Source organism: Rhinolophus sinicus, linkage group LG01, assembly GCF_036562045.2.
Source record: "Rhinolophus sinicus isolate RSC01 linkage group LG01, ASM3656204v1, whole genome shotgun sequence".
NCBI classification, from domain to species: Eukaryota; Metazoa; Chordata; class Mammalia; order Chiroptera; family Rhinolophidae; genus Rhinolophus; species Rhinolophus sinicus.
Genome location: NC_133751.1, coordinates 1451336 through 1473125, shown reverse-complemented (window position 1 = coordinate 1473125; position 21790 = coordinate 1451336). Strand labels below are relative to the sequence as shown.

General features: G+C 51.5%; 2 protein-coding genes and 1 pseudogene across 3 annotated transcripts in view; 2 read left to right on the top strand and 1 right to left on the bottom strand.

Annotated features, from left to right (window-relative positions):
• The window catches only part of TSPEAR (thrombospondin type laminin G domain and EAR repeats), a 116381-nt gene extending 97788 nt beyond the window's left edge, over positions 1 to 18593 (bottom strand). The window contains exon 1 of one of the 2 annotated variants that reach the window (XM_074324222.1): positions 17752 to 18593. In XM_074324222.1, the coding sequence (XP_074180323.1) occupies positions 17752 to 17836 (85 nt within the window). In that variant the 5' untranslated portion in view covers positions 17837 to 18593. The remainder of the gene's footprint in view (positions 1 to 17751) is intronic. The other variant, XM_074324189.1, reaches the window with a different exon arrangement.
• Positions 4038 to 5137, top strand: LOC109436863 (cyclin-G1; annotated as a pseudogene).
• LOC141571499 (uncharacterized) lies at positions 9163 to 10441 on the top strand. The gene is made up of 2 exons (XM_074331686.1): positions 9163 to 9336; positions 9655 to 10441. The coding sequence occupies exons 1-2, from the start codon at positions 9163 to 9165 to the stop codon at positions 10216 to 10218; spliced, it is 738 nt and encodes a 245-aa protein (XP_074187787.1). The 3' UTR covers positions 10219 to 10441.
• Positions 18594 to 21790: the final 3197 nt, after the last annotated feature.

Sequence of the window (21790 nt, the reverse complement as noted above, 5' to 3'; positions counted from 1 at the left end):
ACTGATATATCCCTCTGAGGGAAGTAAGAGAAAAATAAACATGTGGGATTACATCAAACTAAAAAGCTTTTCACAGCAAAGGAAACCATCAATAAAACAAAAAGGATCCTACTGAATGGGAAAAGATATTTGCCAATGATATATCTGATAAGGGTTAATATCACAAATTTATAAAAACTCACTCAACTCAACTCCAAAAACAAACAACCCAATTAAAAAATGGGCAGAGGACATGAAGAGACATTTTTCTAAAAAGGACATACAGATGGCAAACAGACATATGAAGAAATGCTCAACCTCACTAACCATCAGAGAAATGCAAATAAATAGATAGGTGAAAAGTAAACAGATAGAAATATATACCATACTAACACTACTCAAATAAAGTTGGCATGTCTATTTTAATATCAGAAAAGGTATATTTCAGAGCAAGACATATTACCAGGGATAACGAGGAATATTACATAATGATAAAGGGATTGATTTAAGTGTGTAAGCACCTAAAACAAAGTTTAAAAACACATGAAACAAAATAACTGATGGGACTGACGGAAGAAACAGACAATCCACATTTATCATTGGACTTCAGCTTCTGCGTAAGCAGTCAAACCAGCAGACAGGACATCAGTAAGGATACAAAAGACTTTGCCACACCTACTTAACCTGATTGATGTTTATAGAACACTCCACCCAACAATAACAGAATATACTTTTTTTTCAAGTACACATGGAACAAACACCAAGAGACCATATTCTGCACCAACTATATAAGATAAACCTCAACAAATTTAAAGGGATTGAAATAATACAATATATTCTCTGACCACTGAAATTTAATTAGACATTAATAACCAAACGATAGGCTGGAACCCCTCCCCCAAACACATGCACACACATTTGCAAATTAATCAACCCACTTCTAAATAATCCATGGTTCAAAGAGGAAAACACAAGAGAAATTAGGAAATATTTTGAATGGAATACAAATGAGAAGACAATATGTCAGAATAGGTGGGACACAGCTAAAGCAGTGTTTAGAGGGACCATTGTATCATTAAATGCTTATATTTACAAAGAAAGAAATTCTGAAATCAATTATCTAAGTGTTCCCCTTAAACTAGAAAAGAAAGCAAGTTAAATGAACAAAGGCAAGGAAATAATTTAAAATACCAGCATAAAACAATGAAATAGAAAAACAATAGGAAAAAAAAAAAAGAAACCAAAAGCTGCTTCTTTGAGAAGAGCAATATAATTGGTGAACGTCTAGCCCAATCAGGAAAACAGAGAAGCTTTAGATGAGCTGTGCTGAGACACTGGCCAATTAATATTTGGGGTACATTTTGTCTCAAAGACTGAATTTATAAGTAAATGTCAACTTGTGGCCTAAAAATTTGTGTTCATGGCACATATACATTTAAATCTTTATTTCTATCAAAGAATTTCAGCTAGATACAAAAAAAAAAAATAGTTTTTATCACAATGGATGATGCTGAGCTATAACAGGTCAAAAGTCTGAATTTATTATCATTTTAAAACAACTTCTGGTCAAAATGGTGGAGTAGGTAAGTGCTGTGCTCACCTCCTCTAAGGACCACATCAATTACAACTAAACCATAGAACAACCATCATTGAGAATCACCTGAAGTCTGACTGAACTGAAGCCCTATAACTACAGACATACAGAGGAAGCCACCTCGAGCCTGCAAGGAGGGGCAGAGATGCAGAATGGGCTGGTCCCACACATGTGTATGACCATTAAAAATCAGGAGGGACAGCTCAGCTGTGCAGCTCACCCCTGGAGGAGTCAGGGGTCCCAGCCCAGAATTCCAGTGCTGGGGAGGAACTGAGTTGTCTGGCTGCAGGCTGAGGGCTGAAGGGGCAGCATTGTCCCAGGCAGAGGAGCTGGTAGAAGCCACTGTTTCTTTGTTGAGCCCTCCCCTGCCCAGTGTGCAGATGTGCACACACGCAGACATCATATCTGAGTCTCCATCTGACTGGCTAGCACCTTTCATCTGACCCGCCCTAGTGGCTCCCTGAGACCATGCCCCACCCAACTTTCCAGCCCACCCAAGCCACCTTCAGTGGCTTCTCCATATAAACAGTCTGCCTTGGCTCACTCTGTGGACTTTCCTAAAATCTCTCAAAGGTTCACAAATCCCAAACAAGCAGCATCCAGCCTTAGCATGTCCTGTACCTCTGGCTGAGCAGCCCTAAGCCCAGCACTAGCAGCAGCCAGCCTTGGTTCATGGTTTGGCCTCTCATGGCACCTCCAAGCACAGTGCAGGCAGCAGCCATCTCTGGATTGTTTTGTGGCTCATGCCAGGTGGCCCTGGGCAGGGCACAGGCTATGGCTAAATTTGGCCTGCAGCAGGTCCTGTCCCAGGAGGCCCCAGGGCTGAAACACCTGGTGGCCAGCTTCAGACCCAGCCAGAGCATCAATCAGCCACTTCCAAGCACCACACACCCAATGAGCAGACTGGGCAGGCACCAGAGCCCTGCTAAGGCGAATCCTGCTCTGTAGGGTCATCCTCTGCACCACAGCTCCTCCACTGTACTCACAACCAGTCCTCACAACCAATCAGCCCTAGGGTCATTCCCTCCCACTGATGTGCAAACAGCAACCAAGGCTCAACTACAACAGGGGGTCACACACAACCCAGACAAGGGACTCACCTAGAGCATGCAGCTCAGGTGACCAGGGAGATTGTTCCAGGACCCCATAGTGCACCTACTACATAAGGCCACTCTACTAAGACCAGCAGGCATAGCAGCCCTACCTAATACACAGAAACAAACACAGGGAGGCAGCCAAAATGGGGAGACAAAGAAACATGTCCCAAATAAAAGACCAGAACAAAGCTCCAGAAAAAGAACTAAACAAAATGGAGACAAGCAATCTACCAGAAGCAGAGTTCCAAACACTGGTTAGAAGGATGCTCAATGATCTCAGGGAGAACTTCAACAAAGAGATAGGAAACATAAAAATGGAGTGACAAAGCATAAAAAAAGAACAGTCAGAAATAAAGACTACAAACTGAAATGAAGAATAATACATTAGAGGGAATCAATAGATTAGATGAAGCAGAGGATCAAATCAGCAATTTAGAAGATAAGGTAGCATAAAACACCTCATCAGAACAGCAAAAAGGAAAACAAGAATCCAAAATAATGAGAGTTTAAGGGGCCTCTGGGATAACATTAAGCATAACAATATTTGTATTATAGGGGTACCAGAAGAAGAGAGTGCAAGGAATCAAAAACGTATTTGAAGAGATAATGATGGAAAGCTTCCCTAACCTGGTGAAGGAAACAGACATACAAGTTCAGGGAGCACAGAGTCGCAAACAAGATGAACCCAAACAGGCCTACATCAAGACACATCATAATTAAAACGCCAAAGGTTAAAGACAAAGAGGGAATCTTAAAAGCATCAAGAGAAAGGCAAGTAGTTACCTACAAGGAAGCTCCAATAGGGCTGTCAGCTGATTTCTCCACAGAAACTTTGCAGGCCAGAAGGGAGTGGCAGGAAATATTCAATGTGATGAAAAGCAAGGACCAAAACCAAGATTGCTCTACCCGGCAATCTATTATTTAGAATCGAAGGACAGATAAAGAGCCTCCTAGAAAAGAAAAATCTAAAGAAGTTCCTCAACACCAAACCAGTATTATAAGGAATCTTAGAGGGACTTCTTTAAGATGGAAAAAAATATGAATAATAAAACAGCAATAGCTACATATCTATCAACAATTACTTTCAATGTAAATGAATTAAATTCTCCCATCAAAAGACATAGAGTGACTGAGTGGATAAGGGAACAGGTCCCTTGGGCTCTGAGCTGACCGAGAGGAAGGCAGTGTCGCCTGGATGGGGGGGTCACTGAGGAGACCTCCATCCAGGACAGCTCCCCTTCCCCAGGTCTCTCCCCTCTTGCCCACAAATCCCCTCAGTCTCCTAGGCCTCTCAGATCTGATATTGTGGCCTGAGGTGAGCGCTCGGGAAGGGTGATTAGCACTGACAAGCTACATTTGCAGTCAAGATGATAGAAGTACTGACAACAACTGACTCTCACAAATGCTACACCAGTTGAACGCTCTGTTGCAACAAGAGTGGACATGTCAGCCAAAGGTCTGTGGCTTGAGACTAATTGAATCTGCACATGATAATGGCCTCAGGATGACTGCACGGCTAAGGGAATTGGAAGTAAAGGATCTTCTTAGTCTAACTCAGCTCTTTGGCTTGACACCGAGACACTTTCCCTAGCTGTGAATTTACTGCAGATTCCTGTCCAAAATGAAGGTACAGGCCAAGCCTCTTGGGTGTGTTAGACTGAGCTGCTTCTACTTGGCTGTAAAATCCATAGAAGAGGAAAAGACTGTCCCATTGGCAACTGATTTGATCCAAATAAGCCAGTACAGGTTCACAGTTTCAGACTTGATGAGGAGGGAAAAGATTGTGTTGGACAAGTTATATTGAAAAATCAAAGCTAATACTGCCTTTCAATTTCTGCAGTTCTGTTATTCACTCTTTCAAGAGAACTTGCCATTTGAAAGGAGGAAGAGCATTAATTTTGAAAGACCAGAAGCTCAACTTCAGGCATACCACTGCAGGATCATGTTTTCTAAAGGAAAGCTGTCAGTGTTGGCGTTGTCTGTCATTGCATTGGAGATCCACGCACAGGAGTGTGTGCAGTTAACAGAAGGGCTAGGATATCTTCAGAAACATTGCAAGATAAATGGCAGCGACTTGGCCTTCCGGCAAGAGCTTGTATCCAAGTAGGCAGTTCTACAACTATTATTATAGTTAGAAAATTTAATACCCTATTTTCAATAATAGACAGAACATCTAGGCAGATCAATAAGGAAATAGAGGACTTGGACAACACTATAAACCATCCAGTCATAACAAACATATACAGAACGCTCCACTCAATGACAGCACAATAAACATTCTTCTCAAGTGCACATGAGACATTCTCCAAGACAGACCATATCTTATATTTTCAATGAATTTTTAAAAACTAAAATCATACAAAGGATCTCCAATCACAGTGGAATGTTATACATCAGTAACAGAAGGAAACTAGAACATTCACAAATGTGGAAATTAACAACATACTCTTAAAACAACAACAACAACAACAACTGTGGGTCAAACACAAAGTCACAGGGAAATTACAAAATACTTAGAGATGAATTAAAACATAACATATCAAAACCTATGGGGTGCAGTGAAGACAGTGCTCAGAGGGAAATTTAAGGCTGCAAATGCCTATACTAAAAAAAAAAATCTCAAATCAATAAACTAACTTTACACCTTGAAGAACCAGAAAAAGAAGAGCAAACTAAACCCAAGCAGCAGAAGGGGAAAAAATGATAAAAATTACAGTGGAAATAAATGATATAGAAGTTAGAAAAACAGCAGAGAGAATTAAGAAATCCAAAGGTTGATTCTTCGGGAAAAAATCAATAAAAGTGACTAACAAAGAAAAAAGGAGAGAAGGAGCAAACAACTAAATTCAGAAATGAAAGTAAGGATGTGACTATGGACCTTACAGAACTGAAAAGGATTATAAGAGAAATTAGACAACCTAGATGAAATGGATTTTTTTAATAAACACACAAATTATCTAAATTAACTAAAAAAGAAACAAATTCTCAACAGAACTATAACAAGTAAAGATACTGAATTATTAGTCAAAAAACTCCCAACAAAGACAAGCCCAGGACCAAATGGCTTCACTGGTGAATTGTACCAACGTGTAAAAAAATTAACACCAAACCTTCTCAAGCTTTCAAAAAAAAAAAAAAACAGAAGAGAGAAATTTCCTAACTCATTCTACAATGCCAGCATTACCCAAAAGAAAATTTACCTTGAGACCAATATATCTTGAGACAAAAATTCTCAACAAAATAACTAGCAAGCTAAACTCAACAGCATATGAAAAAGGATTATAAACCATGACCAAGTGGGATTTATATCAGGAATCCAGAGATGGTATAACATTTAAAAAAACTCAACCAATGTAATAAATCACATTAATAGAATGAAGGAGGGGAAACATGATCTTCTCAAATGGTGCAAAAAAAAAAAAAGGCTTTTGACAAAATCCACCACTATTTTATCATTTAAAAAAAAAAAAAACTTGGAAAACTAGGAATAGAAGGGGAATTCCTCAACATGATAAAAGGCATTTATGAAAAACCCACATTAACATCATACTCAGTGGTGAAAAACTGACAGCTTTCCCCTTAAGATTGTTGTGGAAAAGTGACGAGGACCGAGAAACTCAAGCAGCTTGCAGAGGTCAGGGAGAACACAGCTTTATTACGCCAGTGGGCCCAGTGGGATTGTTCCCAAAGAACTGAGCACTGACTGGGGTCAGGCGCTTTGTTTTATAGGGTCAGGCCTCTGGGTTTGTGGGAGAAATCTGGCCGGGGTGCCAGGGAGATCCATCCCTAGCAGCTGTGATCCCTCAACTTTGTTTTGACAGGGAGGCCTCTAACTATGGTGCCTACGGGAGACAGCTCTGATAAGGTATGGGAGGAGGAGGGGGACGGAGCTCCGATAAGGGGGGATGGAGCTCTTAGGGGGAGCTTGCTGGGGACAGCTCCAATAAGGGGGAGATTGAGCTCTTAGGGGGGCCTGCAGGAAAAACCATCCCAACAAGATCAAGAAAAAACTCAGGAAGCCCATTTTTCACCACTGGTATTCAATCAACATTGTACTAGAAGTTCTACCCAGAGTTATTAGACCAAAAAAAAAAAAAAAAAAAAAGGCATTGAAACTGGAAAGGAAGAAGTAAAATTATCTCTATTCACAGATGACATGATCTACACATGGAAAGTCAAAAAAAATCCACAATAAGTTACTAGAGCTAATAAAAGAATTTAGCAAAGTTTAGGGTACAAGAAAAACACTTAAGAAAATCAGATGTGTTTCTATATGCCAGCAATGAACAATCCAAAAAGGAAATTAAGAAAAGAATTCCATTTACAATCACATCAAAAAAAAATAAAATTCCCTAGCTATAAATTTAACCAAGGGGATAAAACACTTGCACACTGGTCACTATAAAAGATTGCTGAGGGAATTAAAGACCAACATAAATGGAAAGACACGCCATATTCATGGATGGGAAGACTTATTGTTAAGATGACAATATTCTCCAAAGCAATCTAGAGATTTGATGCAATTTTTTAATCACTGTTACAAAAGCCTTTTTTCCAGAAATGAAAAAACCGATCCTCAGACTCATATGGAATTAACAGGGACCTGAAATAGCCAAAATAATCTTTAAAAAGAATAACAAAGTTGGAGGACTCAAACTTCCTGATTTTGAAACTTACTACAAAAACTACAGTAATGGAAACAGTGTGATTTAAGGCATAAGGATAGTCGTGGAATAGAACTGAGAGTCCAGAAATAAACCTGTACGTTTATGGCCAAGTGATTTTTGACAAGGGTTTCAAGACCATTGAATAGGGGTAAAAAAATCATCTTTTCAACAAAAGGACGGGAACAATAGATTTTGGTGTGCAGAAGAATGTAGCTGGACCCCTACCTCTCCCTATATACAAAAAAATACCTCAAAATGGATCAACAACCTAAATGTGAGGGTTAAAACCAAAAAAGTCTTAGAAGAAAATACAGGGGACATGCTTCCTTGGATTTGACAATGGATTCTTGGATATGACACCAAAAGCATGAACCACAGAAGAAAAAATAAATAAATTGGACTTCAGCAAAATTAAAATTTTTTGTGAACCAAAGGACATCATCAAAAAAGTGAAAAGACAATATGCACAATGGGAGAAAATATTTGCAAGTCATATGTATCCTGAGTTTATTTAATATCCAGAATACATAAAGAACTCCTAAAACTCAACAACAAAAAGACAACCCAACTGAAAAATGGGCAAAGGACTTGAGTGGACTTTTCTCCAAAGAAGACACACAAATGGCCAACAAGGACATGAAGAGACGCTCAGCTCACATCATTAGTGATCAGGGAAAGGCAAACCCAAACCACGAGACTCCGCTTCACACCAAATATTTGGAACCCTCAGACATTTCCATTGGGAACAAAAAGCAGTGTGGCCACTGTGGAAACAGGCAGTTCCTCAAACAGCTAAACATAGAAGTACCGTACAACCCAGAAATTCCACTCCTAAGAACATGCCCAAAAAAACTAAAAGAAGGGACTCAGACCTTTATAGCCTGATTCACAATAGCCAAGCGGTATAAACAACTCAAGTGTTTCTGTCCAATGGATGGATAAACAATATGGGTCCATGCATGCAATGGAGTAATTCAGGCAGGAAAGGGGAAGTTCTGACACATCCTCCAACGCAGAGCAAACCTGGAGAACATGATGCTGAGGCCCCCCCACCCCCACCCCCCCACCCACGGGATCCAGGTTTCTCGTGCCTTTCCCATCTCTGCTCCTAGGGAGCTGTCTGTGGTTCCAAACATGGGCCCCCACGTCCTGATCCAGGCTCTCCTGCTTGCTGGCATGGCTTTGGGGCAAGTGCTTAACTGTACCTTGCTTTCCCCATCTGTAAAGTGGGGATAACAACAGCCCCTACTTCACAAGGCTGCTGTGAGGGCTGGGAGTTAACATTTATTCAGGTGCTCAGAACGGTTGCTGGAGTAGCAAGACCTATTAAGTGTTTGCTAATACAATAAAAATAAACACAGCGCCCGAACCATTCACTGGTTTTTGGACTCAGGAGAGAATTACACCCCAGAACAGAGAGGATAAAAAAGGAAGAACAAAATACTCTTATGGTTCAACAGCGCATTGAGAAGGAGGAGGAGTGAGTCAAGCCCAGAGATGCTCAGCGGGGGCTGTCGGAGCAACTGGCCCGCCCCCGTCCACACCCAGGTCTGGCTCCAGCTCACTGCCGCCTGCCCTGCACCCCAGCTCTGTGGTCCCCTGGGCTCCAGCTTCTCAGGAGTTTAATGACCCAAGCTACCTGTCATGGCTGCATGACAAGCGTCTTCAGGGACCTGTTCCAACAACAAGGAAACTCCTCAGTGCCCTTATGATGGGATGGCACACACCCTGAGCTGTATATAAGCCCAACCGCCCTAAGCTCACACACTCTCTCACACTCACACTCACACCCTCCTCCCAGCTCACCTCCCACCCACCGCCCACCATGGCCGCGTCCACGCTGTCCGTCTGCTCCAGCGACCTGAGCTATGGCGGCCGCGTCTGCCTGCCCGGTTCCTGTGACTCTTGCACGGACTCCTCCTGGCAGGTGGACGACTGCCCAGAGAGCTGCTGCGAGCCCCCCTGCTGTGTCCCCAGCTGCTGCCAGCCCTCCTGCTGTGTCCCCAGCTGTGGCCAGCCCTCCTGCTGTGTCCCCAGCTGTGGCCAGTCCTGCTGCTGTGTCCCCAGCTGTGGCCAGTCCTGCTGCTGTGTCCCCAGCTGCTGCCAGTCCCCCTGCTGTGTCCCCAGCTGTGGCCAGTCCTCCTGCTGTGTCCCCAGCTGTGGCCAGTCCTGCTGCTGTGTCCCCAGCTGTGGCCAGTCCTGCTGCTGTGTCCCCAGCTGTGGCCAGTCCTGCTGCTGTGTCCCCAGCTGTGGCCAGTCCTGCTGCTGTGTCCCCAGCTGTGGCCAGTCCTGCTGCTGTGTCCCCAGCTGCTGCCAGTCCCCCTGCCTGACCCTGGTCTGTGCCCCAGTGAGCTGTGTATCCAGTCCCTGCTGCCAGGCGGGCTGTGGGCCCAGCCCCTGCCAATCAGTCTGCACCAGCTCCTGCACGCCCTCATGCTGCCAACAGTCTAGCTGCCAGCCCTCCTGCACCTCCTCCCCCTGCCAGCAGGCCTGCTGTGTGCCTGTCTGCTGTAAGCCCGCCTGTTGCACACCCGTCTGCTGCACACCTATCTGCTGCAAGCCCGCCTGTTGCACACCCGTCTGCTGCAAGCCCACCTGTTGCACACCCATCTGTTGCAAGCCCCTCTGTTGCACACCCGTCTGCTCTGGGGCCGCCCCCTGCGCCTCATCCTGCTGCAGACCCACCTCCTGCGTGTCCCTCATCTGCCGCCCCGTGTGCAGGCCCGCCAGCTGCGTGCCCATCTCCTCCTGCTGTGCCCCTGCCTCCTCCTGCCAGCCCATCTCCTGCCGCCCGACCTCCTGTGTGTCTGTCATCTGCCGCCCCCTATGCTCCCGCAAGGCCTGCTGCGTCCCCACCTCGGCCCAGAAGTCCTGCTGCTGACCAGCGTGTCCCCCCAGGGCCAGTGGGGCGCTATAGAGCACCCCCACCTCTCTTAGCAGCTGCCTTCGGGATTTGGCCCAGCACAAGCATTGGTAGATGTCTCAGCATGAACGTTCGCTGACCTCACACCCCAACAACCAGGCTTAGGTTATCTGCCGCCTCTACATAAAGTCCAGATGAAGCTGAGACTGCCACCCTCTGTTATTGGGGCATCCCCAGGTTGTTTCTGACAGCCATGGCCCGGCCCTTCCCCCATAGCCCCTGCCCTGTCTTCCCCTGCCCACCCCGACCCCTCCACCCCCCCACCCCACCCCTGCAGTGCTGTTTGCCCTCCCCTCCTCATATACTTCTCTTGAGCTGAGTAAATAAAGTCACATGCTGGCCACCGCTGCCCTCTCTCCAGGCCCAGCTGTAGTTTTGTCTCAGCCCTTGGGCTAATGTAACCCTGGCTCCTGCAACCTTGGACACAAGTCACATCTTTGGAGCTCTTCCAATGGTGTTGAGTTCTGAGGCCCTGCCAGTGAGGTTCCGGCCCCCACTCATGTGTCTGTACTTCCAAGCAGCTCTGGGGTGGCTGTGCTCTGTATCCTGGATTCACTGGGCAGCAGGCCCTTGGCGAGACGCCCTGTGGCCTCAGGCCTCACTCTCCCTGGTCAGTCTGAGGACACCAGGGGCCAGGACCTCCCTGGGACAGAGCTGACACAGAGGGTTTCTGAGTCTGTCTGTCCATCTCCCCTTGAACCTTAGTGTTTTATTCAAATGTCCCAAGCCTGCTTGTCTGCCTGCACAGGCTAATGACAACACCTTTCCCTGAGCTCAGGGCCAGCCTGGGTGTGGCAGAGGTCAAGGTGAAGAGTCCTGAGAACAGGTGACTGCAAGGACCCACTGTGGGGTGTGAGGTCCCAGCTTACTGCGCCTTGCGGGGGGGGGGGGGGGGGGTGCCCTCAGGGCCGGTCTGGATAGGCCCTGATTCCCAGACTCCGCACACCATGCCCTCCCCCTGGACAGAGCCACTTCCTGCCTGCCTATACCCCCACCTATGCCAACTCTTCATTCTTGACCGTCCCTGCTATTGCTGTGACACCCACTCCCTCCCAGCAAGGCGCTCCCTAAAGGGAGGGGAGTCAGCAGTGAGCGGCCCCCCTGAGAGACCCCTGACCCTCAAGTGGTCTCCCCTGGAAAACCTGGTCCCTGTGGGCTGGGCTGGCTTTTCCAGAGCAACCCTCACAAAAGGGGGTCCTCAGGGAACCTGTCAGAGGAACTAGACTTGGAGGGTGTGAACGTGTACAGACAGACCTGCACCCACAGTCCCATGTTCTGAGGCTGCTTCCCCTGGGGATGCTGCCCACCCCTCACCACTCTCCCGGAATCCCTGCCCCCATGAGAGAGCCATTCCCCCAGCTCTACGAGGCAGGAAATTCCCTGGGCTTCTGTGCATTGCAGCCTCCCTCTGGCCAACTTCATCTGCCGGACACTCCAGAGAGCAGTGAAGTAGGGGCCCCAAGCTCCTGTGGGCCTGGACCCCTCCGGGCTGCTGGTAAACCCATTGGCCCCTCTTGCAAACAGGAATTTAAATGCATAAAATGTAATAGATTTCAAGAGAAGACAACTGTGTGAAAGTGCAGTGGAGTCAGAGCACTTTAAACACCAATGACTAGTGAGGTGGCCTTTTCATTAAGGCATCAGCAGAGAAGAGAGTGGCCTCACACCGAGGGGACCAGGCTGTCCCTGCAAACCTGCCACAGGGCACAGGATGCTGGGGATGCCCGGGCACTGCCAACACCGGTGCGTTCCACCACCCCCCCCCCCCCCCCCCCCCGTTTGCTGGCCTGACAACAAAGACGCAGTGGTTCCCACCCAAGTTGGGGGGGGCGCGGGGGAGGGGGGAATTCCATCACCGGGACCCCAGAGGGAGCCCAGCAGAGGCGGGAAAGCCGTACCTGAAAAGAACGTCCAGGTTTAAGGAGCAAGCGCCCAACAGGGCACCCGCCTGAGCGCTGTTCTGTTCTGCTCTGTGGGGACGTCAATGGCGGCCTGTCATCAACCCTGGTGACCCTTCCCTGGAGCCCCTGAAGTCCTGCCTGGCCCCCCGGGCGCGCGACACGCAGACTTCCCGGGGAAGATCGTTACTAGCACAGGGGTTTCCTCTGCGTCCGCCCGAGCCTCGCCCTCTTACTCGCCGCGCCAGGTGGGTAGCGGAGCCGCGCCGCGGCCCTTGGAGACTCCCTACCACCTCCATGCGTGGGTCCTGCCGCAGGGCCGCGTGCGCGCAGCGGGCAGAAGACCATGAGACAAGTTTTCCCACGTGAATGGATATGCTGTGTGCACGCACACACATTCATGCACACACTCACATACCGCCTTCCCCTCGGAGTGGCACAATCCCTCCGTGTCCCCAGGGCTCCCGGCGGACGCCGCCCAGACCACAGATACAGTCCCTTTCCGCAGACGTGATGGCGGGGCCTCGCGAAGAGGGGCAGGAAGAGCCCGCGGTAGTGCTGTCCCCATCTCCCTACTCCTTCCCCGCCCAGAGGTGACAGCTCGCGCCCTCAGAGTCCCCCATGGCCCGAGTGGGAGCAGAGAGGGTTCCCGGGCTGCAAGCCAACGCTGGAGTCACCTTAGCAGCGAGGCTGGCATTTCTTCTTTCCTCCGCCCACCCCCCAGCGGCAGGTAAGTATCCGTGACACCTGCGAGATGCTTGTTAGATTGTATTCGCCTGAGACACACCCCCCCTACCCCCCCCACCCCAGAGCAAAGCTATCTGTGTCCCGGTGGCGCCAAGCCATGACCTGGGGTGGGATGAAAAGTGAAGCGTTGACAGACGGGGCCCCCATGCCAGCCCCAGCCCCGGTGAGGACCAAGACGGCAGGAAGGGACCAGGTTTCCGGTGAAGCCCTCTCCGCCTTCTGAGCAGAGCTGGGCAGGAGGCATGTGGCATCGGCGTGGACGCGTTGTGGGGTGGGGAGGAGTCGCGCAGGCTGGGTGAGCCCCCAGCCAGGCCTGAGCCCCCGTCTGGGGTGCTGCTGCAGGCGGTGATGCCGGGTTAGGGTGCGGAGGGTGACAGCCAAGGGCCATGCCACCCCTCCAACTGCTCATCCCCCTCGCACCCCAGACTCGCAGGATGGGGAGAGAAGTGGGCACTCCTCACCTCTCCGCACCCCTGCCTGGAGCTCAGAATGCACCTGGGAGGATGGGGGATCCCGCTGGAAACCAGTCCAGACCCGGAAGCATGCGTGTGGCTTGGAGACTGCACTGTAGAACAAGGCTGCCTGGAAAAACATGATTTACTCTTAAGGATCAAAACCACACGGTGTCATGCAGTGTGTGAGGTTCCGTTACAAAAATGAATATTCTTTGTTTCCTAATTTCTGTGAGGACAAAAAAGCCCGGTCCTAACAGCTGAAAATTTTAAAAATGAAAACAGGCATCGGGGTGACAGAGTGCCCTGGTTTGGTGCACGGCCTCTTCTGTGCATGGGGGGGGGGGGTTCCCCTCAGACTTGTTTTTGGAGAGACCAGGATGAGGGGTGTGCTGGGGTCTGCAGAGAGCAGGTCGCTGAGCCCATTCGTTTAAAGTCACGTATGGACTGCTGTGAAAAGTGACATAAACGAAAAGCCTCAGCACTACACGTGTGGGAACAGTGTGTCCCCAACTGCCAACCACTCCCCAGCCCTGCAGAATTGCCAAGCTGGTGAGACAGCCCACCGCCTCCCGACCTCCAAGTGCCGCGCGGAAGGGGCTGGTCTGGAACCAGGCGCCCGCCTGGGCTGGCTGCTTAGACGCCGAGGGGCCGGTGTGCTCCTGCTCCGAGTGGACAAAGGACAGGTGACGGGGAAAGAGAAGCGGCAGGCTTCATAACTGCGAATGGCTGAGAGGTTTGACTGGGGTGGGTGTGAAACGACAGCAGGGGGCGTCTCCCAGGAGCCGGCTGCGGAGGGGGGGAGGGGGCCTGGCCCCAGGGCCAGCATTCCCAGAACTCACCTTGGGACGCACCCCTCACACACACACCATGCACCAGCATCCCGCCCAGCTCCTGTTAAAGAATTCCGAAGGACAGAGTCCCTGGAAGGATTCCTGGGAGCAGCTGAAGGCCGGGTGGGGTGGCTTCCTGCCCCCAGGTGCAAAGGAGGCCAGATGCCCTGTGCCCCCCACTGGGCCTCCGGGCTCCCACACCCCAGCTGGCTTTAAAATGCAAACCTGTTCCTGTCCTTTCCTAGGTACTTCCTCCAGGTCCAGGGATGCAGGGCACCCCAGGTCTGACCACTCCTGCTCTTCCCCACCCTGGGGATCCCCACACCTGCCATGGCTTTTGCCTACATGGCTCCCGCCGCCCTGAAGTTTTCCTCCTGGAGACCCCCGCCCCAGCCTGCTTGCAAAGCTGCATCTGACCCCGAGCAAGCTCCCTCCCAGCCAGCAGAGACTGGCTGCCTGCTGCTGAGTTCCCAGCGGTGGGCGAGTGGAGGGGGGAAGGAGGGGGCAATGCGTGGAGGGATGCCATGTGGGCCCTGAGTCCCGAGTGAGGAGCCCACCCTGTTTCCAGGTAACAGACAACACTCGCAGGCACAACTGGGCAGGCGGAAAGCCAGACACTGTTCTCCTGTCATCCCCCTTCGAGTCCCCACCCCACCCCTTCTTTCACCCCGGCCCCCCTGAGCCCATCAGTGGCCCTGGTCCATTGGGTCCAGCTGTCGCCATTATGGCTTCCACAGAATACGTCCGCCTCAGCCTCCTGTCCCTCCCGAGGGGACAAGCTGAGTTGGGATAGGTGACAGGGACTTTGCACCAACACCCCGCCCCCACCTCCTGCCGCTGCTTCCACCCTGATGGAGAGCCCTGCCTAGAACACCCACCCAGGTGTCCCCACAGGACACCCCCACACGCGTCATGCAAGCTCTGTCGGAGCTGGAAGGATCTCAGCAGTCCGCACCTCACCCTTTCTGTCCAAGACAGCTGGCCCGGCTCAGTGGAAAGGCTGGAAGCTCCCGCATAAGAGGCTAAAGCACAAAAGGCATCTTGCCGCGGAATCCCACTGGCCAAACTCAGCATGGGCGCTCACCCCACCCCACACACTGGGCCGCAGACGTGGCTCCCAAGCCGGAGCCCCTTCCACCCTCCCGCCCTGAGGCTGGTCCGGCGGCCGCATCTCCCCGCTGCCCCCTGGCGGCCTGTTCCTGCTGACCGCCTGCCGCATTCTCTCGTCTGACTGACACGGATACTAAACCAGGAGACATCCTGTACACAGGGCCAACCCCCAGCCGCTCCCCCCACACCTCCGCCCCCAGCGCAGAGTCCCAGCCACACACTGGGCAGACATTTAACCTCCATTTCCCCACCACCTTCCCGTCCAGGAGCCGTGAGCGGGCCTGAGAAGCGCCTTGGTAAGCTGTGGCTGGTCAGTTGCCAAGCTCCTGGCACTGCTCACCAGTGTGCATGCCTGCCTGGTTCTGCCCACGGTACTCCAGTGAACCCTGACCGCTCTCCTGCCTGCTTCAGCTGTCCAGGACCAGGCTCCTGCTGTCCTGTCCCTGGGAACGCGGCAGAAATGGCCTGCTGCCCGTCCAGACATGGCCCTCCCTCCACCCCAGGCCTTCGGGACTGCCCCTCCGCATGCACCTCAACCTTGAACCTGAAGCCCCACAGACTCCACATCCTGTCCTGTCGAGCCATTGTCCCCTCTTCTCCCAAGTCCTGGGCCACTCTGGCCTCCTGCCTTCACCCAGAATTTCTAGGGTGTAGTTTCTCTCCTCTCTACAGCCCCACTGGTGAGGACGCCTGGAAATCCCAGCCTAGAGTTCTACAGTAACCTTAACAGCAACCTACCACTAGGGAGTGAGTGTAACCAGGGCAGAGAAATGACAGAGCTGGCAACCACGGCGCCTTCTGCCCAAAACGGCTTCCGCATGGGAGGGGGACACAAGCCAAAGCCCTCACCACTGCCCAGTGACCTGCACGTGTACTGTCAGCCACCACTCCAGCCTGGACAGGCTCTGGGGCCAGGACTTCAAGACCTGGGTGTCACAGCCAAGGCCCCGCTACTACACACACACACCCCTACACCACAAACTCAAGCACTTTCAAAAGTGAATACAAAGTGATTTTTTTAACTATTTGAAATCCTGACTAGCCATTGTGCAAGTGTCTTGGGAGCGTTCCAAATTTAGTTCAATATTATTTACTTGACTTTTATCTTTCCTCCATAGTTTGTGGTATTTATAACTGGGTCATCTTTTAACTATTTGCAACGTACCTTCAGGGGAGAGGGGGCGGGCTTTATAAATAACCTTTATTATTATTATGCAGGTTGATTCTGTTCCCAGCGCTGAAGGGAACGTGAATATACATGTCAGTGACTCCTCCCCAACCTGGAAGACGGCTGTGTGTCCGGAGGACCGACACTGACAGGGGTCCTCCTGGGCTGGCCTGGACCCCATGTGCTGTCTCTGCCAGGGATGGAGTTCAGTCTTCGATCACTTGAAGCCAGGGGGTCTCTGACGAGCTGACCTGGTTCCTGTAGGGACAGGGCTCTAATCCCGTGTCCCAAGGCAGTCACTAGGGAGGTACAGCCACCTCAGGGCCCCAGAAGTGGGGGCTCAGACCTTCCCCACACCCCATGAGCGGTACTCCGGCACCCCCACCCCCAGGGGTAGTGGCTGGGGAGCTTTATGGGGTGCTGCTGCAAAACAGGTGGGTCAGTGTTCCAAATTGGGTCATCATTGGTCATCTCCCGGTAACATCATTGGGCACCAAATGCCATCAGAGCATGGAGGAGACTTCAGCTGGTTCCAGGGGACCAAGGCTGAGTAATGTGTAAACAAAACCAGAAGCAGTCAGCTCACCCTGTCAGCACCCCACCCCCCCCCGACACCCACACTGCCACTGTCGCTGATACCACTGCCACCTGCATCGCTCGCTCACAGTCCAGCAACTGTGTTTCTGGGCACCAGGCCTTGCTTCCCTGTTACTTTGCTTTTTGATGTTAGGTTTGATAGGCAAAGTCTCTCGGTAGAAAGTGCAGAAGTGTGACAATCCCGTGGCCGTTAGCAGGTCCAGGAGGTCTCTCTGCAAAGTGGGGGCAGAACCTGGGTGCCCACTTCGCAGGCTGCTCAGCGGCACTCCCTGCTCCCGCAGAGGGAACCCAGGAGGTGTGCTTGGGGCTGTCCCCACCTTCTCCTCCCCGTGGACAGCAGTTCCAGGCCGGCGGCAGCCTGCGCTTTGCGAAGTCCAGACCTGGGGTCCCCTGTCCTTCGCGGGCTTCATTCCTAATGCAGGTAGAGGCCTTTCCCCCGGGGGCCAAGCAGGTAAGTGCATGTGAAGGGCCTCAGATGGAGGCTGCTTACCTCGGAACCGCATCCCCACCCTGCTCCCATTGAAAGAACTGCATTTCTATTGTGATCGCCTGACGCCCTTTCCCTTTCATCTTCTCCACCTCCAACTCTGCCCTGCCCACCTCTCCTTGTCCTGGGTGCACCAGGGACCTTGAATCATGTTGGAAAGCGGCAACACCCCTCCTGGCTCCCAGGCCGCACCCCTTACCTGTGCAGGGCTCCCATCGCCGGGCGCCTTGGCCTGGGGTCGCCAGGGGCAGGAGTACGACACACAGCGTCAGCAGGACCGACATGAGGGGTCAAGCTCCATCCAGGGCTCGCACTTGGCCCGAGGGGAGGCAGCTGCTCCTCACACACCTGGGTCAGCCCTTTCAGGGGGCCCCCCGGCGGTCACTGGGATGGCCCCATGCCCGGGGCCTGTGGCAGGGACAGAGGTGGCCCTGGCAGCAGCCGAGTGGTAGCAGCTGTGCTGGGGAGGCAGGTGGTGCTGGCAGGTGGGGCTGCAGCCACCACCCACCCGCCTATATCCTCATTTCCGCATGGGCTTGGGTCCTGCTGTGCAGGTGACAGCTGATAACATCTCCGCACGGGCCGTGATTAGTCATTGGCAAAGCACATTTTTCCCGAAGGAAAGACAGAAATAGATCGTCCAGCAGAGAGCTGAGAGCAAACCAGAAAAACTCAGAGAACCTGTTTGCCTCGCGTGCAGACTCCCCGCCGGCCACAGCTGGGGAGGGCCGGGAGCAGATCCCGGAGGGTGCACGCTGGGCTCCCGGTGGCAGGGCCCCCACTCTGCTGGGGTCAGGACACCAGGTGCCCCACTCTCCTGGGGTCCCAGCGGCAGGACCCCGAGCTCTGCTGGGTTCCCCGGTGGCAGTGGCGGTGGCGGCAGCACGTCCCTGCTCTCGGCAGTGGACGGCCCCCTTTTATCTGGTGCCCAGCCCTTTGGAGGGTGTGTGGGTTTGTCAACTGTTGGGTTTCAGGAATTTCCCTCCGGAGGGAAGTCAGTCCTTCAAGGGAACAGCTAATGAGAAGAGAGAAGAGGCGCCCAGGGGAGGGGAGTGAGCACCTGTGTGTGCAGCGGGTGGTTCTGTCTCCAAGGCCCAGGGTCACTGGGGTCTGACCTCTCAAAACCGCAGCTGACGTGAAGTGCTGCTTTAGGCGGACAGCCAGTAAGTGTGACTATTCTTTCTTGAACACACCCAGCCCGCCTGCCTCTCCCAGCGGTGCTCAGGGACAGGCTGGGGAGCTCCTACTGGTCGGGGTTTATGCCCTAGTAGGGGACCCAGGGCATCCCAGTCCCACACTGGTAGCTGTCCTTGGGTCAGTAGGACCCCTGTCCAGGGCTCCTAAAATGCACATTTCAGGACAGTGCTGCAGTGTGAACCCCAAGCTCCCCTGGGGATCCCCAGCTCCAGGTCTGGGCAGAGGCTGCGTGGGACACAGGTGTTTGTGAAGAGCACACACCCTGGGGTTAGGGCTTGCTGGGGGTGGAGACAGAGACAGAGACAGAGAGAAGAAGGCAAGGACGGGAGGGAGAGAGGCAGGGAGGATGTGGAAACCTCTTTCCATAAAACAACCTCCGTGCCTGGAGAGATTCTCTCTCTCTCTCTCTCTCTCTCTCTCTCTCTCTCTCTCTCTCTGATAGATAGATGATAGATAGATAGATCATATATATATACATATATGTGTATATATGTGTATATATTAGTATATACAGAGGGTGCCAAAAAACGTATACACATTTTAAGAAAGGAAAAAACTGTATTAAACTGGTAATACAATGAATGACGCTAGCATTCATTTGGTGAACACCATCTTTTGAGCGAATATCATACTATACATTGCTACTGTAATTCAATTCATCTTTGAAAAGTAATACATAGATAACATCTCTTAAAACGTGTACATTTTTTTGGCGCCCCAATATATACACAGCTCCAACGGATACTAACAGATGGTTTCCGTCCTGGTCATACAGTGTGTTATCTGGGGTTGTATGCAGAAAACCTGGAAATGGGTCTTATTACACAGGACCCTGTTCCCAGTGCCAAGTGAAACCTACCTGGGCCTCCCTACCTCTGCTCCAGGACCCCCTGCAGCCCAGGGCCACGAGGCTTCCTGACCCCACTGGATCTTAGCAGCTGTGAAACATCACACACAGTACAATGCACTGTAACCGTCATCTGATCAGAGGCAGGACATGGCCCCCCCAAAGCACGAAAGGCCTGATCTTTGGGGTAAGGACAGCTGCTTAAATTGGATAAACCGAGCTTTCCTCTTTTCTTTCCCAATTGATGAGCACTTTCTGGGTCACAGTGGCCCTAGGTGGGGCGGGAGGTCAGGAGGGCAGGTGACTTCCCACACGATGGGCAGGCCTGTGAAGGGCCACAAACCCAGGTCACATGACTGTGACTCCTGCCAACCTTGCTAGTAACCCTTGACCTCTGATCCCAAGACTCTCGCTGACCTTTAGTGGGTTGATAAAAATGAAATCATGTGTCATCTTTTAACAACCAGATTTGAGGAATAAAAATTCAGTTGCCATGCCCCTCCAGGAAAGTCTCCTTCTGCCCCTCTGACCACGCAATACTCGTGATGCTCAGTGACAAACAGGATCAATGGCGGAGTCTTACTCATATATAAAACTACTGAAGTACATGCCTGGACACAGAAAGGAGCTCAGAATTTCTTTCTCTAAACTGGGCCCTGTATGACCCTGGACAAGTCACTGAAACGCTCTGAATTTTGACTCCCCACCTGTGGAATGTGCCTAGTGAGACCTGCATGGCAGGAACGCCTGTAAATTAAATGAGGGGTATAATTTACATAAAGCGGCATGTCTTCATGTCCCCGGCACACGGCGGGCGCTGAGACGCATAGTGAGAACCAGGAGACGCGGTGAGGACTCCTCCAGGTCCCCTCCCTGGCTCTGAGGCATCAGCAACATAGAGACCTGCTTAAAGCTTTGTGTCCCATTTTCTCAATGCTGGCTTTGCCGCAGAAATCACTGTCCCCACGCCACACACACGGAAGTCGTGGAGATGCGTCCCAGCCACCCACTAGGCAAACACAGGTGTAAAGAGCAGAGCGTTTCCATGGTTGCTCAGAACGTCACCGGGTGTCACTCCCACAAGTAGGCTGGCTACACTCCCCACTGATAGCCATACACGCCCCCCACCCTAGCCCGCCACCCCCTGGGAAGCCAGCCCCTCCTGGGTCGGCTAACTCCCTCCAAGTGAAAAATTAGAAAACCTCCACAAAATTTCTGCCAAACACACCCTGTTTGACTCTGGTGCGGATGGCCACTCCCCACTGTCCCCTGGCCAACCGAGGAGGGCCACCCTGCGCTGCTCAGAACACGGCTGCTCAGTCAGTGGGCTGGGCCGTGTGCCACAGGCAGGCCCTGGCTTCCTCACGCTGTGACAGGAACCGAGAGCCTCACCTGTGGCCCAGGGCCATCCGAATGTGTCCACGTCTCCTCACATCCCAACCAGAGAACGATGCTTCCTCCAGGAAAATGAAGAGAAGTGACAGATAAAGGAGAAACTCGAAGTGATAACCCCATGTGTCATGCAGGGTGTCATGCAGGGTCTCTGGTCCCGCTCCCCACATAAGAACACAGGACATGGTGAGGCCAAAAAGGAACACCCACGGAGCCATAGATAGGGGAGTCATACCACTATAGTCTCGCTGGCGGCTGGGTTAGAGACACAGGAGGCAGGAGCCACACCATCCGCAACCTGCAGTCTGCTTCTCTGCCAACCAACCTCACTTGCTAGCTGCAATCCGTTGAGCTAACTGCAATCTGTGCTTGCTAGCTCAGCCACCATCTTCTTGCTAGCCCCCATTTTCTGCTAGCGTAGCCACGGCAGTTATAGTAGTGACCAATGTCTCACTGGTTACAGCTGACGGCCAACTAGCCACAGCTGATGGCCATACAATCACAGTTGATGGCCATTTACTACCTGAGCCAGCACCTTTCCACATAAGGCCGAGAGCCTGGAAACTGCCCACCTGGCTCTGTCCCCACACCATGTTACAAAAATAAGATGCTGATGCTATGCAGCCCCCAGTTTGGGGTTCCATGAAGATACCCTGTCACTTCTGTGCACTGGGGGGCAAAGAGAACAATGGATGTGCGACCTGAGTCTAAATGCACAGGAATGGTTGGCAGGCTCAGACAATGAGCAACAGCCGCCTCCCCGGGCTTACTGCTCCTGGGCCCACTCCCCAGGTGGGTGGGC

What these genes read in the sequence shown, in the direction of transcription:
- LOC141571499 (XM_074331686.1), top strand. Translation starts at nt 9,163, where the DNA reads ATGGCCGCGTCCACGCTGTCCGTCTGCTCCAGCGACCTGAGCTATGGC. An exon ending in GCTGCCAGCCCTCCTGCTGT is followed by an intron (nt 9,337 to 9,654) that starts GTCCCCAGCTGT and finishes AGCTGCTGCCAG; the next exon opens with TCCCCCTGCCTGACCCTGGT.